This window comes from Hemiscyllium ocellatum, chromosome 23 (assembly GCF_020745735.1).
Source record: "Hemiscyllium ocellatum isolate sHemOce1 chromosome 23, sHemOce1.pat.X.cur, whole genome shotgun sequence".
Lineage (NCBI taxonomy): Eukaryota > Metazoa > Chordata > Chondrichthyes > Orectolobiformes > Hemiscylliidae > Hemiscyllium > Hemiscyllium ocellatum.
The window spans coordinates 26,479,968-26,502,216 of record NC_083423.1 but is presented as its reverse complement, the minus strand read 5'-3'; the positions used below and the strand labels follow the sequence as shown (position 1 = coordinate 26,502,216).

Below are 22,249 nucleotides of genomic sequence, written 5' to 3'. Positions count from 1 at the left end.
TGAGTTCTTATGTATACTCAAAAGCCTACTACATATCACTTTATCAAATGCATTTTCAAAGTCTGTATATGCAATCAGAAGGCAGATCTCATGGGAAGGATAATCTTAGAGAAGGCATGCTGCCAGAGTATGTTCTAGTTAATGGATAAGTTAAGTGTAGACTATTACATCACAATCCTGGATGATGCCTGGTAGATGTTGTAGATGATGGATAGTCACTGGGAAGACAGGAAGTAAGTCACTTGCCACAGACTCTGACCTGTTTTTGTAGCCACTGTATTTATCTGATCCGGTTCAGTTTCTAGTCGATGATAAATCCTAAGTGTTCACAGCAGAGTACTGAGCAGCTGTTATGCTCTCGAATATCATTGGAGATGGTCAGATCCTCAGAGATGGTTATTGTCTATGTAGCATGTACATTACCTCATCATTTATAACCCCAATCTGAATAATGTCTGAGTCTTATTGCATATTGGCAAGGAGAGCTTCATCTCTGAGAAAATGCCAATTATTTAATATTTTGCAATGACAAATGATGGAGGAAACATAATTGCTGAAGCAGCTGAAGATGGTTAGGCATAGGATACTCACTTGAACTCTTGCAGTGATGTTTGAACATGAAGTTATTGATCTCTAAAAAAACACAATTATCTTCATTTGTGCTAGGAATGATTTCAACCAGCAAGAGTTTTCTTCTAATTCTGACTGACTTTAGTTTTGCCAGGTTTCCTTGATACTAAATTCAGTCAAATGTTAACTTGATATCAAAGACCATCATTCTGGAATTCAGCTCTTGTTTTGACCAAGGCTCTAATGAGCAGCAGAGTGGTCCTTGCAGAAGCCAAATGGAGTGCCAATGAGCAGTTTATTGCTGCATAAGTGCTGCTTCATAGTACTGTAACACCTTCCATTACTTTGCTGATAGTCAATAATAGGCTGACAGGTCAATAATTGGGTGCATTAGATTTGTCCTGCTTTTCATGGGCTGGACATAGCTGAACAATTTTCCATCTTGTTGGATGAATGCCAGTGTTATAGCTGAACTGAGACAGCTTGCTTAGGGATGTGGCTGGTTCTGCAGCACAAGACTTCAGTATTATTTTCAGAATGTTGTATAGTCCAATAGCATTTGTAGCATCCAGTGCATTCTTAATGTCACATGAAGTTACTTGAATGAGTTGAAGACTGGCATTTGTGATGCTGGGAACTTCAGGACGAGGCCAAAAAGGCCATCTACATTGCATGAAGGTGAATGCAAAATACTTCAGCTTCAGCCTTTTTAATACTGATGTTGTGTGCTTCTCTATCATTTGAGGATGAGGATATTGGCCCAGCCTCATGATCCTGGGTGTTGTTTAATTGAGCATAATCAATCACAGCTGAATATCGACTGCAGAGCTCTGATCTGATCTACCATGATTGTTCAGATGTGTATATATTGCATGCCTTTTCCATTGTTTGGCAAGCATTTAATCTTGGGTTATATAGCTTCATCAAGTTGACCCCTTGTTTTTAGGCATGCCTGGTGCTTCCACTGTAAGTGTCCTGAACCCTTCACTGAAACAGGTTGAATCATCTGGCTTGATGGCAAAGTTAGAATGAGAGATATGCCATACTATGAAAGTATAGATTGCTGATGATCCACAGTGCCTCATGTAAGCAAAGTTTTTGAGCTTCTAGATTAATTATAATTTATCCTATTTAACATCATGGTAGTGCCAAACAACACACTGGAGAGTATGCTTAGACTGAAGATAGACTTCACAAGGATTGTGTGGTGATCACTCAAACCTATACTGTAATTGACAGATTCATCTGCAACAGGTGGATTGGTGAGAACCAGATTATGTACACTTTCCTCTTGCTAGTTCCACATCACTTGCTTGCAGGCACAGTCTGGCAGCTTTGTCCTTTGGATTCAGTCAGCTTGGTCACTAGACAACATGTTTTGAGAATCAGTTTTGAGGACTCCAAAGGCAATTTCCTGTCAAATGTACACCTTTGTGCTGCTGTTTCTAGTGAGTCTGTCATACTACTGGGACAGAATGCCAGAACATAAGATTTTAGACCGAAGAACACTGAATCCTTAAACTCAATCCACTGTCTGATGAGATTGTGGCTGATATAATTGTGGTTTTAATTCCACATTCTTGCTTGTATGCATTACGCTTGATTCTCTACTCAATCAAAATGCAATAATCTTGAATTAATTCAATAACCCATCTTCTACTGCTTTCTAGGAAAGAAAATCCTCAGAATAACAACGCTCTGAGAGAAAAAAGTACTAATCTCTGTTTTAAAAAGGAAATCTCAAATTCTTAAAATGTGTCCCCTAGTTCTGGTCCTATAAGAAACATTCTTCTGGTATCCACTTTATCAGTCCCCTCAGGATCTTAAGTTTCTCAATATGATGACCTCTCATTCTTCTAAAGTCCAAATTATACAGACTCAAAGTATGCAACCTTTCTTCATGAGGTGAACCTTTTATCCCAGGAATGAGTCAAGTTAACTTTGGTATGAAGTATTTCTAGCTCAATTATATCTTTTTTTTCCAAATAAGGAAACCAAAGCTGTACATAGTGTTCCATATGTGGCCTTGTGCAGCTGCAATAAAAATTTCTTCTTTATAGATTACCTTCCCCTTACAACAAACACCAATATTCCAATCACCTTATGAATCACCTAGGAACTTGCAAACTATTTTTCGTCAACTATTTACCAGGACATAGAGAACCTTCCATACCATCAAATTTTGCAATCGTCATTAATTTAAATGGAATGCTGCTTTTCTATTTTCCCGACCAAAGTGAATATATATATATATATATATATATATATATAATATTCCCACATTATACTGCATCTAACAAATTTTAGCCCACTCACTTGGTTCACCTATGACTCTTTGCTGACTTTTTACTTCCCTTGAAAACATACATTCCTATCAATATTCATGTCATCGGCAAATTTAGCTATCATGTATTTGGTCCTTTAATCTAAGTCATTGCTATAAATTCTATTTAGTTGAGAAATCAGCACTGATCTCTTTGGCACTGCCATCGTTAACAGTTTACCAATGTAAAAGAAACCCATTTATCCTGACTGTCTGATTCCCGTTAGTTGGGCAATTATTTATTCATCATAATGTTACCTCCTCAACCATGCGCTTGTATATTGTGTAGGAACCTTTGATGTTGCAACTTATCAAATGCCTTTTGGAAATCCAAGTACATCACAGCTACAAGTTTCCCTTTATCCACCTTGCATATCACCTACTCAAAAAACACAAATAAATTAGACAAAGACAATTCCCATTTTTCAAAACCACATTGACTCTGATCCCATCATGATTTCAAATTATTTAACTTTCTAATAACACATTCTAGCAACTTCTTTGAGACAGGTGTTAGGATATTCTACAGTTTCCTTCTTTCTGTCTGTCTCCTTTCTTGAAAAAAGTTTTCAAAGCACTGGAATGTGTTCAGAATCCAAGGAAGTTTGAAAGAATATAACAAATGCCTCTATTCTCTCTACAGTCATTTATTTTAAGATTGTTTGATGCAAGCCATCTCATCCTGGGGACTTTCAGCTTTTGGATCTACTAGTTTCCCTGCATTTTCTCCTTGGTGATGGCAATTGTTTTGTCTTCATTTCTCAATGTTTGAGTATCTGTGGGAAGTTTTCCAAGTCTTCTGCAGTGAAGACAGAAATAAAAAAATACCTATTTAATGTTGCTATAATCTCCTTGCTCTCCATTATCAATTCCCAGACTAATTCCCTACAGAACCAACATTAACCTGAGTTATTCTTTTCCTCTTTAAATTATTGTAGGAACTCTTCATTATTTTTTATTACTAATTAAATTTCCCTCTCTTTTATTCTTTTGTTTAGTCATTCTTTGCAATTTCATTAGATCTGTTCAATCTTCTTATCTACCACTAATTGTGGGCGGCACGGTGGCACAGTGGTTAGCACTGCTGCCTCACAGCGCCGGAGACCCGGGTTCAATTCCCGACTCAGGCGACTGACTGTGTGGAGTTTGCACGTTCTCCCCGTGTCAGCGTGGGTTTCCTCCGGGTGCTCCGGTTTCCTCCCACAGTCCAAAGATGTGCGGGTTAGGTGAATTGACCATGCTAAATTGCCCGTAGTGTTAGGTAAGGGGTAAATGTAGGGGTATGGGTGGGTTGCGCTTCGGCGGGTCGGTGTGGACTTGTTGGGCCGAAGGGCCTGTTTCCACACTGTAAGTCTAATCTAATCTAATCTTTGCAGATATGCAGTATGCTTTTAAATTTGATATAATCCTTAATTCCTTTATTTATCCAAAGATGAATAGATTAGATTACTTAGTGTGGAAACAGGCCCTTTGGCCCGACAAGTCCACACTGACACGCCGAAGCGCAACCCACCCAACCCATTTCGTTGCATGTACCCCTTCACCTAACACTACAGGCAATTTTAGCATGGCCAATTCACCTAATCTGCACATTTTTGGACTTGTGGGAGGAAACTGGAGCACCCAGTGGAAACCCACGCAGACACGGGGAGAATGTGCAAACTCCACACAGTCGCCTGAGGCAGGAATTGAATCCGGGTCTCTGGCGCTGAGGCAGCAGTGCTAACCACTGTGCCACCGATCCTTCTCAAAGGGACTTTTGTTCTAACTAGAACAAAATGTTACTGAGAATTACAGGACCACACACATAGAAGCAGAAGTAGGCCATCCAGCCCATACAGTCTGCACCACTATTCAATTAGATTACTGCTCACCTGATAACCTTCAACTTTACTTCCCTGTCTTTTCCCTTTAATGTTTGATTCCTTGATTAATTAAAAATCTGCTTACTTACTGAATATCTCCTGTAAAGACTGCAACTTTACTGTCCAACTTTTGAACCAAGTTTCCCAGTTCACTTGAGTCAGCTTTATATTCATATCATCATAGTTACCTTTGTTTAGGATTAAACACTGATTTTAGACGCACACTTCTCCTTCCAAACTGAATTCTATCATGTTGTAACTGCTATTGTCTAGAAGCTTATGTATCATGACATCACTGACTAATCCTTTCTCTTTGCATATTATTAGGTCTAGATTAGCCTATTCCCTGGTTGACTATAGAAAATACTACTTTAACAAATTACCCTGAATCCACTCTATGATCTTATTTTCTAGGTTATTTTTGCTAATCAATTCACCCAATCTACATTTAAATTAAAGTCAGCCATGATTATTGCATAAGCGTTTTTAAGCATTCCATTTATTTCTTCCCACATACTCTGTCCCACAACATAAATACTGTTAATTGATCTATAAACTAGTCATGCAAGTGATCTCTTCATTTTTCCTATTTCTTACCTCTACCCAAACTAATTTTATAGGTAACTCTCCTACAAAGCTGTAAGAGCCGTGTTATAGAAAATTGTGCAAAGGAAATAATGGGAAAAACAGGGCTAAGGGTGAAGCAGAAAATCGATAGAAAAATACTAGTTAGCTTAACACAGATGACAGCATGGTTGAAGTAAATTTTAACCTGTTGTAACTGACCTAGTGTATAGTACTGATTGGTGCAATTCATCAATGTCTTCAGCTGATTATTCTCGTTTGGCATCTATATCTGCTGACTGCACTACATTCTAGCTAGTCTTCTGATCTCATCCAATGGCAACACTGCACAAGTCAGGTCCCAGAATGAAACCTGCCTTGATAGATCATGGGGTATTGCACATGAGCCGACTGATCACTTGATGCCGACATGGAGTCCAGTCCTCCATGCACCACCGACACCTACTGCCGAGGATGAGATACATGTAACAGCGAATGGGAGTTTGCTTTATTTAAAAAAAAGGTTGACAATTCACAAATTGCATTACAGACAAATTGTGTTTAATAATCGTGCATCACAGGAGAACTACCTGTATGTCTCATTCTTTTAATTTCTTTAAGTGTCAGTTTTGTCAAGCTTTTTGAAGACTTCACATCGCGATGCTTGGGGACATCTATCACCTTATTTTACAGAGCCCGCCTGATTTATTACTTACCCCACTCTTTCATGCACCTCTCACATTCTAGCACCATCATACCATGTGCCATTTCCAAAACAACTCACCTGGATATCCCAGAATTGAGCAGCATCCATGGTGCAGCACCATCTTTAAAAAGATATTGTGCACCCAGACAAGAGCTTTCAATCCAGAGCTGCCCTGCATGGTTCCTGACATTGGTCCAGGTCATGGCATACAATGGAAAATCGATGCCTCTCTTTGTGGGCAGGGACATGGTATGGGGAATGGGGTGATGCAGAGGCGGGATGTCCTTTTCTCCAAGGCCAACAGAGGATGCAATTCTACTGAAACCATGCCAACATGGACCAGGTTTAGTATCCAGGCCAGTGCAGTCTCAACCATTTAAAAGTATGCACACAGTGTAGGTAGAAGATTAATGACCTTCTCCACTCTGCAACGATCTTCTTGTTGATACCTCACACTTACTCTATCTGCTACTGTATCAATTGTTTCCTGCAACATCTTCCTCACTCACCCTCATCCTCGATAACATCTGACCCTGACTAATACTGACTCTCTTCTGCACAGCCTATTCACCACCTCAAGACATCTCCACATATACACCAAAAGTAACAATGTGCCACCACTTTTCTCTCCTTCACCCACTATGTGCAAAGTTTCCTGACTCTGACCATCCCGAGCAGCTGACTGACCATGTCCAAATCCCTGTACTGGTACTTTTTTTGCAGTTGATTACCATAGAGATTAATCACTGAGACAGATTCACATCAGTCTGCAGATATCCTTTAACATCTAAACACATCTTTTAAATTAAAAGTGAAAAACAGCTCTTAATACAAACAGCAAAGCCAGATTTCAAACTGCTCCTCAAAACTGTCCTTTTACTGTGAGTCAATTCCAGTGAAATTTCATTCTGATCTCAACTCTAAGTTTTCAAATTAACAGATTGCTCCCAGCTTCTTGTCCTCAGGCTATAGAGACATTTTCACAATGCTTTTCCATGTCCACTAGCACGATCATTTCACAATAGCTTTCACTGAGCTCTTCATGAGAAAGCACATGTCCTCCATGCATCATGACACCAAGTGCTGGGGATGAGAATTGCGCAACAGCAAACAAGAGTTTGTTTTATACATAAAGGTCGACAATTCAAAAATATCATTACAGATAAATCATGTTTAATAAATGTGTGTGATAGAGAACTATTGTTTATCTTGTTCTTTTAAGGTAAGGTCACTTCTAACTATTGAACTGACAAGATTCTTAATTAACACGGATACCCCTCTGCTTTTTCCCAGCTTTTTGTTTTTCAAAATGATAAATGCCCTTCAATTTTCAGGCCCTAGCCTTGGTCACTTGTCTTTGTAATGGCTATCAGGTCATACATATTTAATTTAAATATATTATCAATTAATTTATTTTGGTTAAAATGTTGCGCACATTCAGACACATAGCCTTTTACTCTTTTTTAAACATATTTGAAAATCCTGGCTTTATTTCACAGGTGTACACTCTGTCCTTCTCTGCCACACTCTAGTTATCATTACCCAAATTGTCACCTTCTTCTATGACCTCATAGTTACCATTTGATTCAATATACCTTCTATCACATGACTTTTCCATCCACCCTACAATATTTAATTTAAAACTTACTCCTTTATCCTAGTTATAAAACTTATAAGAACACAGTTTCCAATGCTTCAGTGATCCCAAAGATGGTGAAGGTGGTGTCTAGGACATTGTAAGATGTGATTTGGTGAGTATTACTATACTAGAGTGTTTCTTTACTAATCTGTGCAACAGATTTCACACATATCTGTCAATTAGTAAATAGAATTTATTGGTGGGCGGCATGCTGGCACTGCTGTCTCACAGCGCCAGAGACCAGAGTTCAATTCCCGCCTCAGGCGACTGACTGTGTGGAGTTTGCACATTCTCCCCGTGTCTGCGTGGGTTTCCTCCGGGTGCTCCGGTTTCCTCCTACAGTCCAAAAATGTGCAGGTTAGGTGAATTGGCCATGCTAAAATTGCCCGTAGTGTTAGGAGAAGGGGTAGATGTAGGGGAATGGGTCTGGGTGGATTGCGTTTCAGAGGGTCGGTGTGGACTTGTTGGGCCAAAGGGCCTATTTCCACATTGTAAGTAACCTAATCTATTAAAGAGGTGCTGGCAAATGGAACTGGCCGGTATGGCGAGGATTTTTTTTTTAAAGTGTTCAACAGTCATTTTTTCTCAAAGCTAAAATTCACAATGTTTAAATCTCAGTTCAATACATGATGCAAGAGTTTCTCAACACATTTTTCTACAGCTTTGAATGTATTCTGGAGGTCTGGAATATGTTGCTTGGGAGGGTAGTTGAGGTAGGAAGGTAATGGCAGTAGGAGGATACTTAACAGGGAAATCAGATGAGCAAAAAGGGATCATGAAATTGCTTTAGCCAATAGAGTAAAGGAGAATCCAAAGGGATTTTACAAATAGATTAAGGACAAATGGGTAACTAGGAAGAAAATAGGGCCCCTTAAAGATCAGCAGGGTTGCCTACATGTGGAACTGCAGGAGATGGGTAAGATACTAAATGAGTATTATGCATCAGGGTTTACTGTGGACGAGGATATGGAGATATAGAATGTAGGGAAATAAAAAGCAACACCTTGAAAAATATTCATGTTACAGAGGAGGAGGTGCTGGACATCTTAAAATGCATAAAGTGGATAAATCCCTGGAACTTGATCAAGTGTACCCTAGAACACTGTGGGAAGCAAAGTGATTGCTGGGTCTCTTACTGAGCTATATGTACCATCAATAGCCACGTGAGGTGCCAGAAGACTGGAGTTGACTAACATGGAGCCACTATTTAAGAAAGATGGTAAGGAAAAACCATGGAACTATAGACAAGTGGGCCTGACACTGGTGGTGGGCAAGTTGTTGGAGGGAATCCTGACGGACTGAATTTAAATATATTTGGAAAATCAAGGACTGTTTAGGGATAGCCAGCTTGGCTTTGTGGGAAATCATATCTCACTAAATTGATTGAGTTTTTTGAAGAAGTAACAAAGAAGATTGATGAGGGCAGAGCAGTGGATGTGATCAATATGACTTCAGTAAGATACACGACAAGGTTCCTTATGATAGGCTGGTTAGCAAGGTTAGTGCACACGGAATACAGGGAGACCTAGCTATTTGGATACAAAACTGGCTCAAAGGAAAAAGAGGGTGGTGGTGGAGGGTTGCTTTTCAGAGTGGAGGCCTACGCCAGTGGTGTGCCACTAAGGTTGGTGTTGCGTCCACTGCTTTTTGTCATTTAGATAAATGATTGGAATCTGAACATAGGAAGTATGGTTAGTAAGTTTTCAGGTGACACTAAAATTGGAGGTGTAGTGTACAGCAAAGAAGATTACCTCAGAATACAGCGGGATCTTGATCAGATGGGCCAATGGGCAAAGGAGAGGTAGATGGAGTTTAATTTAGATAAATATGAGGTGCTACATTTTGGAAAGGCAAATCAGGGCAGGACTTATACACTTGATGGTAAGATCCTGGAGAATGTTGCTGAACAAAGAAACCTTGGAGTGCAGATTCATAGTTCCTTGAATGTGGAGTCGCAGGTAGATAGGATAGTGATGAAAGTGTTTGATATGCTTACCTTTATTGGTCAGTGCATTGAGTATAAGATCATAAGATATGGAAGCAGAAATTAGGCTATTTGGCCCATCGAGTCTGTTCTGCATTCAGTCAAGGCTGATAGGTTTTCAACCCCATTCTCCCACTTTCTCTCCATAACCTTTGATTCTCTTGACAATCAAGAACCTCCCCAACTCTGTTTTAAATTAATCAATGACCTGGCCTCTACAGTCTTCTGTGGCAATGAATTCCACAGATTCACCATTCTCTGGCTGAAGAAGTTTCTTCCTTATCTACGTTCAAAAGGTTCTTTCTTTTATTCTAAGGCTGTGCCCTCAGGTCCTAGACTCTCCTACCAATAGAAATATCTTCCCAAAGTCCATTCTGTCGAGGCCATTCAATATTCTGTAAGTTTAAAGTAGATCCCCCCTCACCCTTCTAAACTCCATCGAGTATAGTCCCAGAGTCTTCAAACAATCCTCATGTTAAGCCTTTCATTCCTGGGATCATCCTCATGAACCCCTTTGGACCCACTCCAGGGTCACTACATCCTTCCTGTGTTATGGGGCCCAAAATTGCTCACAGTATAGGATTTGGGAAGTCATGTTGTAGCTGTACAGAACATTAATTCAGCCACTTTTGAAGTATTGCAGGCAATTCTGGTCTCCTTCCTATAGGAAGGATTTTGTGAACTTGAAAGGGTTTAGAAAAGATTTACAAGGATGTTGCCAGGGTTAAAGGTTTTGAGCTATAAGGAGAGGCTGAATAGGCTGGGGCAATTTTCCCTGGAGTGTTGGAGGCCGAGGGATGGACTTAGAGGTTTCTAAAATCATGAGGAGCATGGATAGGGTAAATAGACAAGATCTTTTCCCTGAGGTGGGGGGAGTCCAAAACTAGAGGGCATAGATTTAAGGTGAGAAGGGAAAGATTTAAAAGGGACCTGAGGAGCAATCTTTTCAAGCAGAGGGTTACGCAAGCATGGAATGAGCTGGCAGAGGAAGTGGTGGAGGCTGGTATACTTATAACATTTAAAAGGCATCTAAATGGATATATGAATAGGAGGGTTTAGAAGGATATGGGCCAAATGGCAAGTGAAATTAGATTTATAAGGGATATCTGGACGAGTTGGACCAAAGGCTTTGTTTCTGTGCTGTATATCTCTATGTCTCTATGACTCAGCCTTTAGAAAGTGCTTGGTTGAGTATTTAAAGTGTCATAACATTCAAAGATATGGATCTAGTGTGGGAAAGTGGGATCAGAGTAGGTAGTAGCATATTCTTGGCAGTTCAGACTTGTTTAGCCGAAGGGCATCTTCTGTACTGTATGATTCTACGATTCTGGGTCTGTTTCACAAGCTCAGGGTTGAGCCAACATTACTTAATTTCTTTCCTAACATAAAACATGAAATTCCAGCTCAAAACTAACATTCACTTTATTGGAAGGTTAATAAAATTTCTAGGTCGTGATTACAAAAACAGAAAGTTCTGGAGAAACCTGGCAGGTCTGGCAGCAACTGTCAACAGAGAAACAGAGTTAACATTTCCAAGATCCTTGACTCTTCATCAGAAATGGAAATAGCTGACAGGGGGTAGTTTTTATGCTGATGATGGGGTGGAGGGAGTGAACAGAGTACAGAATCCAGAGAGAGAGAAAAATAAAGCAAGTGGCAAACAAAGAGATTGTTGATGATAAACCAAAGGAGAGATGAATGAATGCTGGATAGGGTGCTAATGCACAAAGTAAAAATGGTTAAAAATTGGTTGTTTGTACCAGCAGCTACCCAAAAAGAGACAGGATTTAGGGGTGTGGCAAAAGAATAATGAACATAGAGAGATGTTCATTTAGATGATACTTGCAAACATGATGCATACACACTTAAATGCATTAGAGGTGCATGCAGTCATTGAGGATGACTTACCTCAAAGTACTCTCGGGTTTTCCTTGTCTGTTTTGCCAAAGCACTCCACAATTGTAAAATAATCTTGCACAAAAGCTGATCGCTGACATGTCGTAAATGTTGTGCTGCCACTAGAAAAAGAATAAATAAATAAATTAAAAGAATGTGACTGCGAATTGACATTAGTGTAATATTTCTGTCTACAATAAGATTGCATCTTAGTAAAAGATTTTGCTTGTACAGACTGAAATCAACATATGTTTGCAGAATTTATAACACTCCATGTCTGTGAGATCAAATTTATGGTACTTACAAGTCTCTATTCCATAAACATCAAAAGATAATTATAGTTTGCAGGAATCTCAATCTGATAACTACCACATTTAGACATGCACACTGTATGGCACTGCATGTTTGGGGTCATTTTCATCTTGCTCATAACAACAGTAGTCTTCCTTTCAATTTGAACCTTTATATTAAGGTGATTGCCATCAGCTAAGCAATGACAATTGGCATTCACACATTTGATCAGGTAAATAAACACTGTGAAACGTTTTAAGAAATGTAACATAAATTTAAAGATAGAAGCTCAACAATCAAGCATGCAGAATACTGTGCTGCAGAATATTAAACCAATTCACTTACAAGGTCTGCCTGCCAATGTTGGAAGATAAAATAGTCATAATACTTCTGCAGAGTGAGAATCACTGAAATACTTCCACTGAATTTTCAAGTTGGGGGTAATTATTTTGAGGCCCTGAATATCTCTCGAAGATAAAATTATGACTTCCAAGGAAGCAATGCGACTGAGATGTGTTTGATGGCTAATTAACAGCCACATAGACAAGTACAGAGAAGGATCAAATGAAATATGGACCCAATAAACTCTCCACAGCAGCCTGCTTCATTAAAAGTGTAAAGACTGTCACTGAACTTTAAGATGCATATTTTCTCAGGAGGACTGACAGCCTGGGATTCAGGGAAGGGCAGATTGCTTTTCTGAGAATGACATTGAAGAGATGAGTACTCCGGTTTCATAATATGTCGCACTCCTCCATACTTCTGTATAATGAATGCCACTGATTGGTCCAGGCTGAATAGTATGTCACATATTCTGTGGACATCTGTGTACAATTCCCGTGTTTACTCCAGGTGCCATTGCATTAGGCAGTACTTGAAATTGGGTAAAAATAATGACTGCAGATGCTGGAAACCAGATTCTGGATTAGTGGTGCTGGAAGAGCATAGCAGTTCAGGCAGCATCCAAGGTGCGCTTCCAGCACCACTAACCCAGTACTTGATATTGGACACTCTGTCTGAACAATCACATATGTTCATATTCCTGAAACATTGTGCCACATGTGAGCTGGATGAACTCTGTCATTCTTTGTTCTTGACCCTGCAATGCCTCAGGAAATTGGTGTGGACATTTCCCGATGCAGTTCTAGATAGAGATTTCTATTTTGTGACACTTGAGACTCTGTACATGTTCAAGAAACAAGAAAAGCAACTGCAAGAAGAGCTCTTATTCTCTCTTGGTGAAGTACTTAGGAATCTGAAAAATGTATTTTGACAACATTGCAAACTCTGAAAAGCTAAACTGTGACGACTACAAAAGACTAATTTGATTTTGATCTGAACCAAAGGCCTGTTTGGAAGATCTTCCATCAGTCGGAAATACCATTTTTGTCATCAAGAAACCTGGTGGATTGTGAGAATTCATCAAATTCTATCCTTTGTTTTCAGATCACTGGTCAAATCGGGAGTTCTTTCTTTAGCCCCTTTTTGAAACATCAACTCTGCAGGTCTTTGTCATCTTCAGTGTTGCATTTGTGTGTTTGTTCTGGGATTAAAAGGGAATATAATTCTAATTATGGGTTGTATCCGAGATGTTAAGAAGTCTTGCTATTTGTTTAGAAAATTGAGTGTTGTTTGTAATATATGATCTCAATCAGTGGTGAGATTTCCCCCTGATTCTCTATTAACATCAATTTTGCTTGGGGTCCTTGATGCCATACCCAGTCAAATGTTTCCGTGATGAAAGGGCAATCCCTCTCATCTCACAACTTGAGTTCAGCTTTTTTGTCTATGTTTGGACCAAAGCTATCATGATGACAGGAACTTAGTGGGTCAACCAGAATCAGACTGCGCATCAGTGAGCAAATTATTATTTTGCAAGTGTCACTTGATAGCACTGTTAACAACTCCTTCCACTATTTTGCTGATGACCTGGTGTAAACTGATGGGGAGGTAATTGGTTGGGTTGGATTTATCTTGCTTTTTGTAGACAGAACATATCCAGTCAATTTTCCACAGTGTTGGATACATGCTAGTTTTGTAATAGTACTGGAATGCCTTAATTGGGGTGCAACAACATCTGAAGCACAAGTCTTCAATATAATTGTTGGAATGTTGTCAGAGCCTGTGCTTTTGTAATATGCAGTGCCATCTGCCATTTCTTGACACCACGTGGAGTGAAACAAATTGACTGAAGACTGTGATTGTGGAGACCTATTGAGGAGGCCAAGATGGATCATCCCTCCAGCACTTCTGGTAGAAGATTGATGTACATGCTTTGGCCTTATTGCTCACCAATATTAAGGATGGGGATGCTTGTGATGTCTTCTCCTCCTAAGGAAAGTTATTGGTAAAGACAAAGCAAAATAATTCAACTGCATGGGAACCAAACTATTCAAGTACACTTTTAAAATTGTTTGATGTGGATTACAAATTGCAGACTCTGAAGGAGGTGTAGAAAATAGTGATGAGCCAGATACTTTTCATCCTCAAATGTTACAGAGCTATAAGGATAAAACTGCCACATTTGACAGTTTATCAGATAATGGACAGATAAACTCCTACTGACTATCAGAATTTATTAGTCCAAAAGAACACTGCTAAAATATTTACCAGAAGGGGTGAGTCAAGAAAGAAATGTGACGATTATAAATAGTGCAGGAAAGATGATAAGAAAATATAAAAGCTGGATGAATGCACAAGATGAGGGATAGGAGGTTAGGCCCATGAATTGAGAACATTAAGTTCCAAGATGGAAGGCAAGAAAACACAGTATAAGCTCAAATTGTCCATCTGGGAACAAACATGCCCCTAGAAAGAAACCATTTACTATTGAAAGAAATCAACTTAAAAGAAAAGGGAGGTCAAACAGGAGCAATCCAAAAAGAGAGAGAAGGCAAGATAGAGGGCAAAATAAAGCCAACAAATAAAGCACAGATAAGAAATACCACCAGGAGCAGAAACCAAATTATCAGGAAGTCTTAGTGACCCTGAACAAGCTAGAGGTCAAGTTACTAAAAGATGCCAAATGACAGGTTCTGCAAGGTATACACTGAGGTACCAGTGTGGGGAAAACAATAGAGTCACACAGTTGTACAGCACGGAAACAGACCCTTTGATCAAACCAGTCCATGGTGACCATAATCCCAAAATAAACTAGTCCCACCTGCCTGCACTTGGCCTAAATCCCTCTAAACTTTTCTTATTCATGCACTTATCTAAATATATTTTAAACATTGTAAATGTACCTGCATTCACCACTTCCTCGCGAAGTTCACATGGACCATTATCTCTAAAACAACTGGCCATCATATCTTTTTTTTTTAAATCTTTCTCCTTTCATCCTTAAAAATATGACTCCAGTCTTGAAATTCCCCCATGTTAGGGAAACAACACCTGCCATTCACCTCATCTATACCCCTCATGATTTTATAAACTTCTATAAGGTCACCATTAACATCCTACACTCCAGTGAAAAAAGTCAGTCTATAACAGCCTCTCCTAATAACCCATACCTTCCATTCCCAGCAACATTCTAACAAATCGTTTCTGAACCATCTTCAGCTTAATAATATTCTTCCTATAACTGGACAACCAGACTTGGATACAGTAATCCAGAAGACGGTGTAGCATGGAGAGTTTCAGATACCTGGACAATTGGGGATCATTCTGTAGTAGGTGCAACCTCAACAAACAGGATGGTCTACACCTGAACCAGAGGGGTACCAATATCCTGGGGACGGGCTGGGGGGAGAGTAAATTTGCTAATGCCTTTCGGGAGGATTTACATTAATTCAGCAGGGGGATGAGAAACTAAATTGTAGTTCCACTGTCCAGGAGGTTGAAAGTAGTCAGGTCAGAAATGAGGTTTCAAGGTTGCAAGAGTTCACCGACAAGCAAGAAAGTGGTTTGAAGTGTGTCTACTTCAATGCCAGGAACATCCGGAATAAGGTGGGTGAACTTGCAGCATGGGTTGGTGTCTGGGACTTCGATGTTGTGGCCATTTCGGACATATGGATAGATCAGGGACAGGAATGGCTGTTGCAGGTTCCAGGATATAGATGTTTCGGTAAGAACAGGGAAGATGGCAAAAGAGGGGGAGGTGTGGCATTGTTAGTCAAGGACAGCATTACAATGGCAGAAAGGATAGTTGACGACTTGACCACTGAGGTAGTATGGGCTGAGGTTAGAAAGAGGGAAGGAAGGTCACCCTGTTGGGAGTTTTCTATAGGCCGCCAAATAGTTCCAGAGACGTAGAGGAAAGGATAGCAAAAATGATTCTGGATAGGAGTGAGAGTAACCGGGTATTTGTTATGGGGGAGTTTAACTTTCCATATATTCACTGGGAATACGGTAGTTCAAGTACTTTAAATGGGTCAGTTTTTGTCCAATGTGTGCAGAAGGTCTTCCTGACACAGTATAGACAGGCCAACAAGGGATGAGGCCACATTGGATTTGGTACTGGGTAATGAACCTGACCAGGTGTTAGATTTGGGGGTAGGTGAGCAGTTTGGTGATCGTGACCACATATCAGTTATGTTTACTTTAGCAATGGAAAGTAATAGGTATATACTGCAGGGCAAGAGTTATAGCTGGGGGAAAGAGAATTATGATGCAATTAAGCAAGATGTAGGATACATAAGATGGGGAACGTAACTGCAGGGGATGGCACAATTGAGATGTGGAGCTTATTCAAGGAATAGCTAATATGTGTCCTTGATAACTACGAATCTGTCAGGCAGGGCTGAAGTGGTCAAATGAGGGAGCCATGGTTTACGAAAGAAGTTGAATCTCTTATCAAGAGGAAGAAGGCGCCTTATGTTAGGAAGAGACGTGAAGGCTCAGTTAGGGCACTTGAGAGTTACAAGTTAGCCAGCAAAGACCTAAAGAGAGGGCTAAGAGCTAGGAAGTGCACAGATCCCTCAAAGTTGTCACCCAAGTGGATAGGGGTGTTAAGAAAGCATATGGTGTTTTGGCTTTCATTAACAAGGGGATAGAGTTTATGAGCCACAAGGTTTAGCTGCAGCTCTACAAGTCCCTGGTGAGACCACACTTGGAATATTGTGTCCAGTTCTGGTTGCCCTACTATAGGAAAGATACAGAGGTTTTGGAGAGGGTGCAAAGAAGACTTACCAGGGTGTTGCTTGGACTGGAGGGCTTGGCTTATGAAGAAAGGTTGAATAAGCTCAGACATTTCTCTTTGAAGAGACGAGGAAGAGAGGAGACCTGATCGAGATGTACAAAATAATGAGAGAAACAGATAGAGTCAATAGCCAGAGACTTTTCCCCAGGGAAGGATTGACTGGTACGAGAAGTCATAGTTTGAAGATATTAGGAGGAAGGCATAAAGGAGATATCAGAGGTAGGGTCTTTAGGCAGAGAGTTGTGAATGCATGGAATGCGTTGCCAGATGTGGTGGTAGAAGCAGACTCATTGGGGATATTTAAACGACTGCTGGACCTGCACATGGATAGTAGTGAGTTGAAGGGTGCATAGATTAAGTTACTATATTTTACTTTAGGATTAAATCTCAGCACAATATCGTGGGCTAAAGGGCCTGTACTGTGCTGTACTTTTCTATGTTCTATGTTCTATGAAGGGACATGAGAAGTCGTTGGCAGATCAGATCAAGGAAAACCCTAAAGCCTTCTATAGATGTATCATGAATAAAAAGATTGACTAAAGAAAGATTATGGCAAATCAAGGGTGGTAATGGGAGGTTGTGCGTGGAGTCAGAGCAGATAGGTGAAGCGCTAAATGAATATTTTTCATCAGCATTCATACTGGAAAAAGATAATGTTGTCGAGGAGAATACTGAGACACAGGCTACTAGACCAGATGGGATTGAGGTTCATAAGGAGGAGGTGTTAGCAATTTTAGAAAGTGTGAAAATAGATAGGTCCTCTGTGCCAGATGGGATTTATCCTAGGACTCTCTGGAAAACCAGAGAAGAGATTGCAGAGCTTTTGGTTTGATCTTTATGTTGTCATTGTCTATAGGAATAATGCCAGTAGACTGGAGGATAGCAAATGTCCCCTTGTTCAAGAAGGGGATTTGAGTTAACCCTAGTAATTATAGACCAGTGAGTCTTACTTCAGTTGTGGGTAAAGTGTTGGAAAACGTTATAAGAAATAGGAGTTATAATCATCTAGAGAGGAAAAAGTTAATTAGAGACAGTCAACACGGATTTGTGAAGGATAGGCCGTGCCTCACAAACCTTTATTGGGTTCTTTCAGAAGGTGATCAAACAAGTGGCTGAGGGTAAAGTAGTTGATGTGATGTATGTGGATTTCAGTAAAGCATTTGATAATGTTTCCCATGGTAGGCTATTGCACAAAATACAAAGGCATGGGACTGAGGGTGATTTAGAGGTTTGGATCAGAAATTGGCTAGCTTCAAGAAGATCGACGGTGGTAGCTGATGGAAAATGTTGATCCTGGAGTTCAGTTACTAGTGGTGTACTGCAAGGACCTGTTTTGGGTCCACTGCTGTTTGTCATTTTTTTAAATGACCTGGATAAGGGCATAGAAGAATAGGTTAGTAAATTTGAAGATGACACTAGGGTCAGTGGAGTTGTGGATAGTGCTGAAGGCTATTGCAGGTTACAGAGAGACATAGATAAGCTGCAGAGCTGGGCTGAGATGTGGCAAGTGGAGTTTAAAGCGGAAAAGTGTGAGATGATTCACTTTGGAAGGAACAATGGGAATGCAGAGTATTAGGCTAATGGTAAGGCTCTTGATAGTGTAGATGAGCAGAGAGATCTTGGTGTCCATGTACAGAGATCTCTGAACGTTGCTACCCAGGTTGATGGGTTGTTAAGAAGGCATATGGTATGTTAACTTATTGATAGAAGAATTGAGTTTTGGAGCCATGAGGTGATGCTGCAGCTGTACAAAACCCTGGTGTGGCTGCACTTGCGAGTATTATGGACAGTTCTGGTCACCACATTAGAGGAAGGATGTTGAAGCTTTGGAAAGGGTTCAGAGGCGATTGACTAGGATGTTGTCTGGTATAGAGGGAAGGTCTTACAGGGAAAGGCTGAGGGATATTTTCGTTAAAGGGAAGAAGGCTGAGAGGTGACTTAATTGAGACATATCAGATAATCAGAGGGTTAGAAGTGGTGGACAATGAGAGCTTTTTCCTCGAATGGCAATGGCTTGCATAAGGGACATAGCTTTAAATTGAGGGGTGATAGATATATGACAGATGTCGTAGTGGGTGTGGAACTCCTTGCCTGCAACAGTAATAGACTTGCCAACTTTAAGGGCATTAAAATGATCACTGCATAGACATATGGATGAAAATGGAATAGTGTAGGTTAGATGGGCTTCAGATTGTTGCGCCGACCTGTGGACACATCGAGGGCCAAAGGGTCTGCACTACGCTGTAATGTTTTATAGTTTATGCTCTAAGAAACCTCATCAACATTCTGAACAAACTCAACATAATGTCCTAATTCCAATACTCAAAGGTCTGAGCAATGAAGGCAAGCACGCTAATCGCCTTCTTAACTATCCCGTCGAAATGTGATGCAGACTTCAAACAATATTAGACTTCAAACAATTATGTACTGGAACCCTAGATCTTTCTGCTCTACAACACTGCCCAAGGCCCTACTTTTGACTGTATAAGCCTTATCTTTGTTTTACCAAAATGCAATACCTTGCATTTATCCAAATTAAACTCTATTTGCCACTTATCAGCCCATTGACCCAATTGATCAAGATCACTTTGTAATATTAGATAACCTTCTTCACTGGCCACTATACCACCAATCTTGATGTCATCTGCAAATTTACAAACCATGCTTTCCATATTCACACCTAAATCATATTCACACCTAAATCATTTATATAAGTGACAAGCAAAAGTGGACCCAATGCCAATACCTGTGGAACATCTCAAGTCACAGGCCTCCAGTCTGAAAAACAACCCTCCACCATCACTCTGTCTCCTGCCAGTAAACCTATTTTTGTATCCAATTGGCAAGCTCCCCCGAATTCCAAGTGATCTAATTAGTCTACGATGTGGAATTTTGTCAAAGGCTTTACTAAAGTCAAAGGCTTTACTAAAGTCCAAGGAAACAATGTTGACTACTTAGCTCTCATCAATCTTCTTGGCAACTTCCTCAAAAAAACCCAATCAAGTTTGTGACACACACAATTTCCCACACACAAAATCATGCTGACTACCTGTAATCATTCCTTGCCTCTCCAAATGCATATAATGCATCCTATTTTAGATTAGATTACTATAGATTTAAATTACTTACAGGGTGTAAACAGGCCCTTCGGCCCAACAAGTCCACACTGACCCTCCGAAGAGCAACCCACCCAGACCCATTCCCCTACGTTTACCCCTTCACCTAACACTACGGGCAATTTAGCATGGCCAATTCACCTAACCTGCCCATTTTTGGACTATGGGAGGAAACCGGAGCACCTGGAGAAAACCCACACAGACATGGGGAGAATGTGCAAACTCCACACAGACAGTTGCCTGAGGCAGGAATTGAACCCGGGACTCTGGCGCTGTGAGGCAGCAGTGCTAACCACTGTGCCACCATGCCACCTATAATCATTTTTCAGCATCACTTTCAAAACCTACCCACCACTGAAGTCAAACTCACAGGTCTATAGTCCTCAGGCTTCTCCTTACATCCCTTCTTAAACAAAGGCACAACATTAGCCACTCTCCACACATTTAGTACCTCATCTGATGATACAAATATTTCTGCTAGGGGCCCTGCAATTTCCTCCCTAACCTCCCACAAGGACCTAGCACACAGGTGGATATGCAGCAAAAATGTGATCCTAATGGGTCCTAAAAGGCTAAAGCAAGGCTAAAGTAAGGCTAGTGGCATAAGGCTTTGAAGGAAACCTCAATAAACAAGATATTAATAGAACCTCACCAATAGCAAGGAAAGAAATATGATTTTTTTGGCCTTGTTGGCAATATATGCCTGGGAGAGGAGATCAATTAATATTAACATTGCATTTCTGCAGGAAAACCAATTTCAATGGAAGTCTATTCTCGTCCTTTTATAGAAGCACCAAATACAGTGGGAATAAATGAGATGGGGTAAAATAAGGCCTTTGGAATTTGGTGCCTTTCAGTAAGGTCTGTCATACTAAAATTGGGTTCTCTTCGGTTAAAGCCAGATCCTGCCAAGTTTTACTGGCATCATAAGGGGCAGCTTTCAGGCATTTTATTATTTTATTTTGTGGTGGAAAATATTGTCAGAAATGAACTTAAAGCAGAATTCAAATTGGAATAATAGGATTATGGGGTGTTTAAGGAAATTGGATTGAAAATCATGCAGAATGGATTTTGTGTCACCATTCATCAGCAATCCTGTTAGGAAAATGTTAGCCTGATTGTGATGAATCAAAATATAAAATCAGAAAACAATGCAATGGCTTTGTAGTGATTGTAACCATTGACTATGAGATCCTTGATTGGGATTGTTAATTTGGGCCAATCAGGGAGCCCTGATCGAAAGATATAAACAGGAGATTCAGGAAGTCTCCTCTCTCTAAGGACTGGCTGTGAGCTGGTTGTACAGAGCCTTTGTACTGTGCAGATATAAATAAGGGTGACTTGGTGATGGAATACCTGCCTCCTTGAAGTTATTTCAGGTTTCAAACCTGAAATGGAGAAATTATGATGTTTAATTGGACAGGTGAATTGATCAGGCATCCAAACCAGGCAAGATCCCTGTTTTGAAATATTAGAGTTGAATATAAATATGAAAAATTCCAACGTGGAAGATATTATTTGAGCAAACAAAATATTGAAGAAATTTAAAATGGAGCAATGCTATTGGAAAATGCCAGGAACATGAAAATTCTTGTTTTTAGTGATGCTTGTTAAGAAAGATCTCTGTGATAGGTTTTCAAGTTCAGCTGGGTTTACAGTTTTTCTTGTAGAAAAGGGGGGTAAATGTTGCCCTTTAGCTTGGATGGCTAAAATCAATTTTAAAAAAACTTGTAAAGTGTAAATTAGTGGCAGGGTCACTTGCTGTTGCTGAGGCAGTAATATGATACTTTTCTTAGCAAAATTATTGGAAGACATTCTTAAAAAAGGATTCTGCAGCAAAATCCATTGAGTACTATATCAATGATAAGTTTCTATGGGAGAACATGCACTCAACAAAATTTGTGAATAAAAATATCCTGAAGATCAATATTGCAGTTTTGAAACAGATGGTCAACAATGTAGAGATCTCCAAATTCATACTGGTTGATAGCAGCAGTCAACTATCTAACTATTTTAGAACGAAAGCAGCAAATTCTAAGAAACTGCTGAAAGCACTAGGAGAGGGACAAAAAGTACTTTAATATGCAAAGAAAAAAGCATATAACATGTTACAGTTTTATACTTGTTCATTTAAGGTAGTCACTAAAGTATGACT

General features: G+C 39.9%; 1 protein-coding gene across 1 annotated transcript in view; it reads right to left on the bottom strand.

The window, feature by feature from the left end:
• Positions 1-22,249, bottom strand: part of fbxl13 (F-box and leucine-rich repeat protein 13) — a 236,483-nt gene that overhangs the window by 206,819 nt on the left and 7,415 nt on the right. Inside the window, exon 2 of the mRNA XM_060842551.1 lies at positions 11,560-11,669. Within this exon, the coding sequence (XP_060698534.1) occupies positions 11,560-11,669 (110 nt within the window). The remainder of the gene's footprint in view (positions 1-11,559; positions 11,670-22,249) is intronic.